At 40.8% G+C, this 12,906-nt stretch overlaps 1 protein-coding gene across 1 annotated transcript in view; it reads left to right on the forward strand.

Annotated features, from left to right (window-relative positions):
- The first annotated feature begins 6,907 nt into the window (after window positions 1–6,907).
- Window positions 6,908–12,906, forward strand: part of LOC125379754 (retinal homeobox protein Rx-B-like) — a 36,665-nt gene continuing 30,666 nt past the window's right edge. The window contains exons 1-2 of the mRNA XM_048395793.1: window positions 6,908–7,160; window positions 12,408–12,607. Coding sequence (XP_048251750.1) covers window positions 7,073–7,160; window positions 12,408–12,607 — 288 coding nt within the window. The 5' untranslated portion in view covers window positions 6,908–7,072. The remainder of the gene's footprint in view (window positions 7,161–12,407; window positions 12,608–12,906) is intronic.

Below are 12,906 nucleotides of genomic sequence, written 5' to 3' on the forward strand. Positions count from 1 at the left end.
AGTATACCTATACGTACGTACCCGACTCAAAATAATATACTGACCGACAGGATAGTCACAGCAAGGGGCTTGTAGCGCAAAATGCATACGCAAGATTGTATATATGAGGTCACTACCGAGGTCATGGTACTATATAAAAGATAATTTTACTTCAATGTGTAAAATAACTAAAATCGCCTAAATATTCAGTTATTTTACAAATTATTAAGATAAAGAATTCCAAACAGTTTGATGTGTAATTTCATCACCCATGCAATGGCAGAAAATGATAGGATTAAAAAAACGAAAGTGAAAGAACATTTCTATATTTCTATATTTTTACGACAAGCATAGTCGCCTTTTACGGCAAGCATGGGTTGCTGAAGACCTATTCTAACCCGGAACCTTTACGGGTCAGATATGGGCGTATTCCATCTGCTTGAGTAAACCTACATTTATAAACGCTTACTTTTGACAAATCCACTGTGCAAGATCAATCAACGTATTGTCGGTATTTTTAACTCAACTGGTCGTTCCTGCGCTGTCACGTGCATATTACATGACACACATTTCACCCCACTGCATCCCTGGATTTAGACTGAATAATTACCCCAGACCCAAGAAATGCCGAATGGAAACCTTTGTCAGTTAAACTGTGGTGCTATCACTAATTATACCTGTAATAAATCCATTAACTGAGCATCAAGCGAATGACGAGAAATACACAGGTGCAGGGTTGGTTATGGTCAGGGAACGCCAAATCTGAATTTCAGATAATCCCGGGAAGGCCGAGCTCATGAATCGAGAGATTCTGCTGCTGGTACCGAGAACGCCAAATCTGAATTTCAGATAGTCCGGGGAAGGCCGAACTCATGAATCGAGAGATTCAGCTGCTGGTACCGAGAACGCCAAATCTGAATTTCAGATAGTCCGGGGAAGGCCGAACTCATGAATCGAGAGATTCTGCTGCTGGTACCGAGAACGCCATATCTGAATTTCAGATAGTCCGGGGAAGGCCGAACTCATGAATCGAGAGATTCTGCTGCTGGTACCGAGAACGCCAAATCTGAATTTCAGATAGTCCGGGGAAGGCCGAACTCATGAATCGAGAGATTCTGCTGCTGGTACCGAGAACGCCAAATCTGAATTTCAGATAGTCCGGGGAAGGCCGAACTCATGAATCGAGAGATTCTGCTGCTGGTACAGGGAACGCCATATCTGGTTTTCAGATAATCTCGGGAAGGCCAAAGTCATAAATCGAGAGATTCAGCTGCTGGTACCGAGAACGCCAAATCTGAATTTCAGATAGTCCCTGGAGTGCCGAACTCATGAATCGAGAGATTCTGCTGCTGGTACAGGGAACGCCATATCTGGTTTTCAGATAATCTCGGGAAGGCCAAAGTCATAAATCGAGAGATTCTGCTACTGGTACCGAGAACGCCAAATCTGAATTTCAGATAGTCCCGGGAAGGCCGAACTCATGAATCGAGAGATTTTGCTGCTGGTACCGAGAACGCCAAATCTGAATTTCGGATAATCCCGGGAAGGCCGAACTCATAAATCGAGAGATTCAGCTGCTGGTACCGAAAACGCCAAATCTGAATTTCGGATAGTCCCGGGAGTGCCGAACTCATGAATCGAGAGATTCAGCTGCTGGTACCGAGAACGCCAAATCTGAATTTCAGATAGTCCGGGGAAGGCCGAACTCATGAATCGAGAGATTTTGCTGCTGGTACCGAGAACGCCAAATCTGAATTTCGGATAATCCCGGGAAGGCCGAACTCATAAATCGAGAGATTCAGCTGCTGGTACCGAGAACGCCAAATCTGAATTTCGGATAGTCCCGGGAGTGCCGAACTCATGAATCGAGAGATTCAGCTGCTGGTACCGAGAACGCCAAATCTGAATTTCAGATAGTCCGGGGAAGGCCGAACTCATGAATCGAGAGATTTTGCTGCTGGTACCGAGAACGCCAAATCTGAATTTCGGATAATCCCGGGAAGGCCGAACTCATAAATCGAGAGATTCAGCTGCTGGTACCGAGAACGCCAAATCTGAATTTCGGATAGTCCCGGGAGTGCCGAACTCATGAATCGAGAGATTCAGCTGCTGGTACCGAGAACGCCAAATCTGAATTTCAGATAGTCCGGGGAAGGCCGAACTCATGAATCGAGAGATTCAGCTGCTGGTACCGAGAACGCCAAATCTGAATTTCGGATAGTCCCGGGATTGCCGAACTCATGTTTCGAGAGATTCTGCTGCTGGTACAGGGAACGCCAAATCTGAATATCAGATAATCCCGGGAAGGCCGAACTCATGAATCGAGAGATTCTGCTGCTGGTACAGGGAAAGCCAAATCGACGGATGACCCGTAAGTGCGGTGAACCGTGAATGCGTACCGTTTTATGATATATATTCTTTCCTGCAATGGTACATTTTCTATCTCGGTACTCCTTTGTTCTCGTTTTATTTGCCCGGTACCGGGAGCGCCAAATCCCGTGTCTGTGGACCGTGTCTGAGACCTTACTGGTCCCGGGAACGCCAAGAGGATTTTTCCTCCTAAATATCAAACTTTGCACTCCCGGGCCGACACCTTAGGGTTGGTTACACCAGGAAACATGGATGACAGCAAGGGAATAGCAATCGCACTATCCACGCAATCCGAAATCCGAAAATTAGTTCACTGCAGGGATACCTTTTTTATGAAACTATTACCATCATGGGTATTTCCAAATAACGACATCCGATGAGCTTCCACCATTCTTATGTCTCTTTGTTGAGGTTGAAGAAATGTATTATAATGTAATTAATGTAATTTGTAATATCGAAATCGTCATTGATCACGGGTAACCAATCAGTGTTCAGAAATGCGTATAGCACTCAAGTTCAATAAGACGAGCCTTTTTACCCCAACATTTCACACAAATGAACTTAATACGGCACACATGTAACTTATTTGGTTTTGAAGCATTTGCAGGATCTCAAATTACGTTGTATTATTAGCTCAGGATTAGCATTCAAAGTTTATGGGTCCACTTCTGAAGGAACATGTAGCGAAATGTATGCTACAGATTAAGGAAACGAACATAATACTTGATATAAAGCAGCAAAATACAACAGGAGACTACTTTATGTATTTTCAAATACTATACAGTATATATTATATTTTCAGTAATTCCAATAACAGACACAATGTCACATTTTTTTAAGAATAGGATTTCCCCGACAACTGTCCGTTTTTCTTTCAAATATTTCAAAAGTTAAAACTTCGAATTCAATGAAAATGAATTAGGTTCGGTCTTATCCTTACAATGGTTACTCCCAAAACCTGCAATTATTGTAGATCATATCCTCGGGGTTTTTTATGGCTACAACTATATATCCGACCTCTACATGATATTCCAAAATCCAGAACAATTGTAACGTACACAAAATTGCCTGATTTGTATATAAGGCCACCTTAGTTTCAAACAATGTTCTCAGCAGGTGAGGTGTGGTGAAATTGGGTTTAACGTCGCGTCCAAGATTATTTCACTTATATAGCGACGTGCATGTACGTGTGTGTGTGTGTGGCTGCTTGTACTAGTCCGGACTGATGCCGATTTATAGTGCTAGCACACTGAGATACCATGCCGCAGTTTAACATGAATACCCCACTCGGACACAGTATACTGACTCCGAGCCGACCAGTCCTTGTTTAAGCCCCTTAATGCCGAGCACCAGACAGGGTAACAACAAGTACCATCTTTTAACGTCTTTTGGTATGACGCGGCCGGGGATCGAACCCCGGATCTTCCGCTCTCCGGGCGGGCGCTCTACCACTAGACTTTTCTCAGCAGACACATTGCTAATCAAAACAAGAATATCTGAACAAGTTCTTTACTTACATAAAATATAGGTGAGCAAGTTGAAATAATGTTACTTCTTTCATTATACTCTCAGCTACGTTAAGAAATTTTGAAAGGGAACAAATAATTTGATGTATAAAATGAAAGTGTCAAACTCCTTAGACCACTGGATTTGGCCGGAAACATTTATCAGGACGAAAATGCAGACTTAAAACAATGGTTAGCAATACTCCTTTGAAATATACCTATACAATTACCAACAAGTAACGAAGATATCAAATGTAACTAACATATCAAACATCTATAAAGAGCGAAGACACGTTTCATACTTAATATGTTTGACTTGTATGTTATTTAAGCCTCATATAGCCTCCTTCATGTGTACTTATTTGAGATTAAATGATCAAACATTATCATTGTCATCAGATCCTATTCCCAAATCGCTCCTTAATAATAGTTTTACATCACATTCAGCTGAAAGTAAAGTTGAGTGGGTTATGTTTAACGCCGCTTTTAACATTATACCAGTTATATCAGGGCGTGTCAGCTTAACGTGGGAGGAAAGCCCGAAGTGATGCAGGTCTAAGACGTTTACCACTTCGGTGAAACCCACGAGCACGGGTATGGTGCTGACAAACCTAGAAACATAATTGGGGCGAACCGGGATTCGAACCCACAATCATAGGTTTCTGGCGTGCCCAAGGGACGCAACTCTGCACAGCGAATCGCGGCGCCTTAGATGACCCCCGAAGGTAAAGTTGAACTGAGGAGGACAAGTCTAATGACTCCCATTCATAACATGTTTGTGGAAAGACATTTGTCTTCTTTAAAACATTATTAACAGAATAATAGTTGTTATTTTTCTAAATGTCAGAAGTTTAGCAGAAAACATCTACATTATCCAAAACGTACATAATTTTGAAATGGCTCCTTTTATGAAATGTACGTTACATGCGGTAACGTACATATCCCCTTCTTTGTTCGACAAAATGTAGCAGTATCTCAACTTGACTTATAAATGCAGCTATTTTTCATCTTTTTGAAACATATCCAATGGTTGTTACTCAAGATCACAAACAAATGTAATAAAATGAACAAGAAACACACTCTCTGCCATACATACCAATTATTGTCGGCGATAAACAGTCCGGAATGTTTTCGTGTCCAGCATTACCAATCTTGGATGCTTGCCGCCTATGGAGGACTAAAGGTTGCACATGGTATCCTTAGAACAAAGCTAATTTCAGGAAAATGGGTACAAACAGCTGTAGTTTGTAAAGATCCTGTCAGTGAATGTGATTTACTGATGTTTTCATGTTTAAGCTTGTGATTGTAACGGTAACGTACATTTCACTTTAAAAATTACTATGCCATTTGTCTTCATCATGGCTATGAACGTGTATTAATGGGGACATCATTGTAAATTTTCTATTAAGTTGATTTGGAAGGTTATCTTGGTACTTTTGTCTTATTACTTAACAATATTTGCTTCGAATAGTAGGTCTCCCCATGGTTTTAATTTAGGTGACGGACATTTCATTAATTTGTGGGACACATGAACACACATTTTGAAAACTTCAGATGACAATTGAAGAAGTATTTAGATTGCGTCACAGTCGATCTTTTCTTGAAAAAGCGCACTTTGCAATGTTTTTCACTGTTTTTTTGCAATGTTTTTTACTGTAAGTTACATGTATATTCCTTTTCGGCGGAATGGGTTGTTTTCATTTTATAAGTATAAGCACACACGCAGCAATCCTCATTACTTAATCAAATTTTGAGATTCTATTTCAAGTCGCGAGGATTAAAGTTATATCACGTGTCAGCTTGATGTGGGAGGAAAGGCGTCTGTAATGATATTGAACGCGACGTTAAACATTTCACATTTCACATCACTTAAACAAACGAAAAAGGCAGAAACAAAAAACAAAACAAAATAAACAAACATTAAGTCAGTGCTTACATAAGATATTCAATTTTTATTTGTAATTCATGTTACCTATGTTTCAAGCAAATGGAAAATGGTTATAAATTCTGAGGTATAGTTTCATATAGGGTAACATTTTAATATAATCTACAGGAATACTTTGTACTCGATATTGAAATTGTAAGTATAGTTTCATAGAATTACAATCAAACAATAATTCTAAAAGTAGCAGTTTTATTTAGAATATACAGATTTATTTCGTTTGTCATGTGCAAGAGTTCACAAGAATTAAAAAACTTACTATCACAAAAAAACATACGGAGGCGAAATCGTCATCTTTGTTGCAGCAGCAAAAGGAAGCGCAAGAGAGCTACACGAATGAGACAAAAACAAATTTAGGTTAAATCAGACTTTGATCTGCGGATAATATAATGTGTGAGACTGGCGCCTTCAAAAGAAATGCCATGCCAGTAAATTTAATATCAGTAATATTCAAATCTAATTATCCAAGACAGCTCAACTTCATCGATTATCCAAAGTTTATGCACACTTCAACTTTATAATCAGGAAATTAGAACCGAATTTATGCCTTGATATTGCTTTTAGTTTCCTACGCCCATCCTAGATCTTTGAAACAAGTGACAATCTGACCAAATTATTACCGTAATTGTAGGTTTTCCTAATATCAGGTGAAGATGAATAACGGAATCAACTCGGTGGTTCTGCGCGTGGAGAAGCCGTACGATTCCCTTATTGGCCGCGTAACCGCCGCGGGTTATACTCTTAATTGTTCTCGAGGGACGATGCTTTTATAATAGACAAGTGTTTTCATATCTGCCGTCGTCATCTTCATCAAATCTTCTCTTCTGATGCCCGATTAGAAATGAAAGCCCTACAAAGAGACGATTTGATAGATTGATTTTTGAGCTAGTAGAATGTCCCTTGCTATGGAGGGTAATTAACCACATTTAAGGCGTTTTTGGAAGTGAAGACTTGTAAATGACGTGGTGGATGTAGCGAACAGGAGATTAAACAGGAACTCGTCTCTTTATCAAAGTGTAATTGTTTTCAAACGATATATAAAGTCACAACGAATTCATGTTTAGATTAAATCTGCTAGTAAGCCAGTATGGCCTCAACACAATCCGGGGACCTGTCGCCTCCGACCATCGGTGAAAATATTCAGTCGGAATTAGATGACAACACGAAGAATTCAGATGAGGCAGAGGAACATCATGAAAGTTGTTTGAACAACGCCGAAAATGACCTTGGCGTTAATGTGGTGCCGAACAGTCAAAGGGAGGCAACTCCTACAAGCATGTTAAAGTTTTCCATCTCAGCGCTGTTGGATCTACACGAAGGGCCAAATCGACCAGCTGTCGACACAAGTTCTACTTCAACAGCTGGTAAGACCACTGGTAAAATTCAGTGAATTTCTTGTATTTTCAGCTTCTAAAATTATAAATATTACAAATACATAATAAGAAAGGGAGACGTGTGTCGGGAATGCCAAATTGCTCAATATATGTTATTATGGCCGAAAGGTTATTGTGTTTTGCTGAGGCAAGATTAGATTTATGTAATAATAGTGAGATAATGTTTAATTATCGTGAAATAGTATGACTGCCTTCGATTTGATTTCATCTTATTTTATTGACAGTCAAAACAATTGGACAAAAGTTTATCGTGTTATAGGGTTTCTGGGGGCACGGGTGGCACAGTCGTCTAAGGCGCCGCGATTCGCTGTGCAGAGTTGCGTCCCTTGGGCACGCCCGAAACCTATGATTGTGGGTTCGAATCTAGGGTTTCAACGAAGTGGTGAGACCGGCATCACTTCGGGCTTTCCTCCCACATTAAGCTGACACGCCGCGATATAACTGGAATACGGTTAAAAGCGGCGTTAAACCCAACTCACTCACTATAGGGTTTCTCTTCACGTACAATATGGCTACAAGCTATCATACATAACAAGTAACAAGTAAAGGGTGTATATTGTACAAGAAATTTAAAATATGCTAGGCCTTAATACTTCCACAAAAACTTTCTAGACCTTTTTTTTTTATAAATCTGTGTACATGATGAAATATTTCCAAATTACATTCACCGAAATTCAGAATAGTTTCCAAGTAAAGGTTGTCCCCCATAAGCTTTTATGTTTCTCATGATGTCATTTTTTTCTGTGTATTGTGTACCTTTAGATTGGTACGCACATTTCAACGGGTTCGTAAACAAACAACGAGTGCTGTATCCTTACTAATTGTACCGACTCTGGTCTCCGTTAAGGATAAATAACTGTACATTCGTTTGAAAAAATGTACGGGCCAGCGAAGCTTGCAAGTACTTGTATAATTATTTGAATCGAAGGCCAGTTACACGTGCGTTATCTGACTTAAAATACAGCTTCAATAATCACAAAATACTGCGTAATTAAACTTAAATTAAGTCTTAAAGTCTTTAAATTAATCAATAAATTTATGCAAAATAAATATGTTGCACGGGAATTTCATGCAGTACTTTCGTAATACATTCTTTAACTTTGTGCTTTATTCGAACTAGCCTGTATATTCATACTTCACGTGCGTTTTATGCGATTAGATCGCCACAAACATCTGTGATGCTCGTGCTTGGAATTAATGCAAGAGCATAAAGTTTGCACTGCATAGAGTAAGTAAACTGTCATTTCGTTACAGATTATCTACAGTTGAAACAGTAGTGGCGTGTAATAGCATATTTCCATGAAGCATATTAGTGTTTTAATTTGTTTTTTAATTTATTGATACTTTTTAGTTTTTATGCTGTATTTTAAATCTGATTACGCAGTATTTTAAGTCAGATAACGCAGCGTAAATACAAATTCGTTACAAGTAAGGATACTTGCAACCTTTGCTGGCTCGAACATTATTTGTTACGAATGTCCAGTTGGGCGTGCGTTAATCTTTTAAATTGCTAATGTGCATCAGATGACAATTTCATATACTTATGACACTTTGTTTCATCAAGGGTTAATTGTACCTGCTGATCCGGGTAAGAATAGTTTTCAGCAACCCATGCTTGCCGTAAAAGGCGACTATGCTTGTCTTAAGAGGCGAGAAACGGGATCGGGTGACCAGGCTCGCTGACTTGGTTGATGCATGTCACCGTATCCCAATTGCGTGGATCGATGCTCATGATGTCAATCCCTGGACTTTCTGGGCCAGACTCGATTATTTACAGACCGCCGTCATATAGCTGGAATATTGCCGAGAGCGGCGTTAAACAACAAACAACAATAATGATGAATTTTCAATCATACAAACTAAAACCTCCTTAATCCGTAACATGTAAAAACATGTAACAGGGCAATGTCTTTGGTTTAAGATACAAACGCCAGAATATACGAAGAATCACAGCGGGGTTTTCTCCCGAAGTTTTTGTTTGTTTGTTGTTGTTTAACGCCGCACTCAACAATACTCTTTGCAAAGATTTACACGTAACATTGAACACCCTATCTGATGAGCCCCGGAAATGAATTCTACTCTTATGTGAACATATGTCCGACTTCATGCCTTGGGAGGATAAAATATATAAACTTAATAATCTTGAATATCAAAAGGCATTTTCAACACTCTATTGGTATTTTTATAATGTTACGAGTTATTAATAAACGTTGGTTCAACCTAGGCAAGGGAGAGGCATCGGGGATAGGCATTTGAAACAAACAAACAAACAAAAATATACAAAACAACACCTGCCTCTCATTAACGCTGTATCAAAGGACCTTTCACAACACCTATTTCAACTTGTGAGGAAAAACTGTCGCGCTTGACAGTATTTACATGACAACAACACCTTATGTATTCACAGTGTGAGAGTATTCCTCTTATATCAGGGCGTGTTAGCTTAAATGTGGGAGGAAAGCCAGTTTATGCAGCTCTCAAGCGGTTACCACTTTGGTAAAACCAACAAGCTCGGTGCTGACAAATCTAGAAACATAATCGGGGCCAACCGGGATTCGAACACACAATCATAGGTTTCTGGCGTGCCCAAGTGACGCAACTCTGCACAGCTAATTGGACCACCCGTGTCCCCTGTTAGTGATGCCCAGCCTATTATATAAGGCTACTGTATATTTTAAAATGTCCAGTCCAAAACTACCATCAACTTATACTCTAGTGGTTTGATAATTATAAGGGAGGATGTAAAATCCTTGACATCTTTTTAGGATATAGTGTAATTACTGGTTCACTGAAGTAATATACGCATGTTGAATCAGGGAGGTGAGGTGAAATGTTAAACGTCGCGTCCAAGATTATTGCAGTTATAGAGCGACGTGCATGCATGCGTGTGTGTGTGTGTGTGTGTGTGTGTGTGTGGCTGCTTGTACTAGTCCGGACTGATGACGATTTATAGTGCTAGCTCACTGAGATACCATGCCGCAGTTTAACATGAATACCCCACTCAGACACAGTATACTGACTCCTTGTTTTAGCCCCCTTTAATGCCGAGCACCAGACAGGGTAACAACAACAATCTTTAAACGTCTTTTGGTATGACGCGGCCGGGGATTGAACCCCGGACCTTCCGCTCTCCGGGCGGACCACTGGACCACGGAGGCGGTCTTGAATCAAGGAATATGTATTATCTGGGATTATGTATGAAAATGGGATATGTATAGTTTCTCTTTATTTGAAGTGTAGACCGACGGAAACAAAATTATATACGTCTTCGACAACAACAAGTACCATCTTTTAACGTCTTTTGGTATGACGCGGCCGGGGATCGAACCCTGGACCTTCCGCTCTCCGGGCGGACGCTCTACCACTGGACCACGGAGGCGGTCTTGAATCAAGGAATATGTATTATATGGGATTATGTATGAAAATGGGATATGTATAGTTTCTCTTTATTTGAAGTGTAGACCGACGGAAACAAAATTATATACGTCTTCGACAACAACAAGTACCACCTTTTAACGTCTTTTGGTATGACGCGGCCGGGGATCGAACCCTGGACCTTCCGCTCTCCGGGCGGACGCTCTACCACTGGACCACGGAGGCGGTCTTGAATCAAGGAATATGTATTATATGGGATTATGTATGAAAATGGGATATGTATAGTTTCTCTTTATTTGAAGTGTAGACCGACGGAAACAAAATTATATACGTCTTCGACAACAACAAGTACCACCTTTTAACGTCTTTTGGTATGACGCGGCCGGGGATCGAACCCCGGACCTTCCGCTCTCCGGGCGGACGCTCTACCACTGGACCACGGAGGCGGTCTTGAATCAAGGAATATGTATTATCTGGGATTATGTATGAAAATGGGATATGTATAGTTTCTCTTTATTTGAAGTGTAGACCGACGGAAACAAAATTATATACGTCTTCGACAACAACAAGTACCATCTTTTAACGTCTTTTGGTATGACGCGGCCGGGGATCGAACCCCGGACCTTCCGCTCTCCGGGCGGACGCTCTACCACTAGACCACGGGGGCGGTCCCCAGAGTTGCGTCCCTTCAGGGTGCCAGAAAACTATGATCGTGGGTTCGAATCTGAGATTCGCCTTTATTCTTGCTTTGTCGTGGATATGCATTTCACTATAAGAGTATATATGTCTAAGGTATTCCTCACTTTGTGTTCCTCCCGCATGTATGCATCATCCTGGGATTTTTTGCTAGAAACATATATTTTTGGTCACTGGTTTTCCAGCGAACAACTTATTTCTGGAACAAATTATTCTTCTTCTTTTTAAAAAAAAAAAAAAGATACCTCCCATTTTAATTTTATACCTACCAGGGTAAAAACATATATATAAATAATTCCTCTCTAATTATCAGGTCGGGGTACTTGTCCCCAAAAATATACCAACAAAACGTGTAGAAGTTCTTGAGATATTTATTGGAAGTATTTACATGATTAGTATGTAACACGTTATGTTTTCGAAATTTCCACGTTAAGGAGTTCAACAGAATCGGAATTGTTTAGTTTTTAAAATCGTTTTTCCTGTAGTACAAGTCTTGGGGTATGTCGGTTAAAAAGACATTAGGTGCATTCCTCCTGTTTCACTGACTTGGTCATGGTTATATACGGTGTCCTTTGTATTGGAATATGAAATACAACGCAATGGAAAGTAGACTGACCTTTACATGTACAATGTCTATTCGTTGACATCACTTCGGGCTTTCCTCCCTCATTAAGCTGACACGCCGTGATATAACTAGATATAACTACCGTTACATGCGGTGTCACTCACTCACTCACTCACTCACTCACTCACTGGTTTTACATCAGTAGTAAACCTCTACAGTCAGTTCCGCTTGGGCTATCCTCCAAAATTCCAAAAAGACGCCGCTATTCGCTGTGCAGAGTTACCTCCCGTAGGTGTGCAAGAAACCAATGATCGTGGGTTCGAATCCCGGTTCGCCCTGATTGTGTTTTAGGTTTGTTTCCGACGTGCTCGTGGGCTTCACCAAAGTGGTAAACGTCTGAGACCTGCATCACTTCTGGCTTTCTTCCCACATCAAGCTTACACGTCATGATATCACTGGAATAATGTTCAAAGCGGCGTTAAACACTCACTCACTCACTCACTCACTCACTATACCTCGGTTTTTACATGGGTAATAAACTTCTCAGGGCGTTAAACCCAACTCACCCACTCATTCTTCAGAAACCACCTGCCCTGCCCTACCTATCAACAAGGAGCGCTACAGTGACAAGATCTGCGGGAAGGGAAAACGGAACAGGACGACGTTTTCCACGCGGCAGCTGCAGGAGTTGGAGAGGGCGTTCAGGAAGACGCACTACCCCGACATCTTCACCCGGGAGAAGCTGGCCTCTCGCATCAAGTTACCCGAGTCCCGAATACAGGTAGGAACATGTCACCGCAGTGAACTCTTCTCGTCTTGAAGTCTGGTCGCAGGGTCCATTCGAAAACCCACCCCCACGAACACACCCCTCCCTACTCCACCCGAATCAAGAAAACTGGCATTGATTTACCCTCTGCAATGTAAACGTTTACCTCCGAATCGAAATGCCCGAATTTAGATTAGTAATGTGGGTGTACGGGCGTATCGAAATTCTCTAATCTACAATACTAATGAGTGTTAATCTGCGTATGGAAATTCCCTAATCTACATTACTAGTTTGTGTTAATCTGCGTATGGACA

This window comes from Haliotis rufescens, unplaced genomic scaffold, assembly GCF_023055435.1.
Source record: "Haliotis rufescens isolate VD_foot unplaced genomic scaffold, xgHalRufe1.0.p SCAF_146, whole genome shotgun sequence".
In the NCBI taxonomy this organism is placed as follows: domain Eukaryota; kingdom Metazoa; phylum Mollusca; class Gastropoda; order Lepetellida; family Haliotidae; genus Haliotis; species Haliotis rufescens.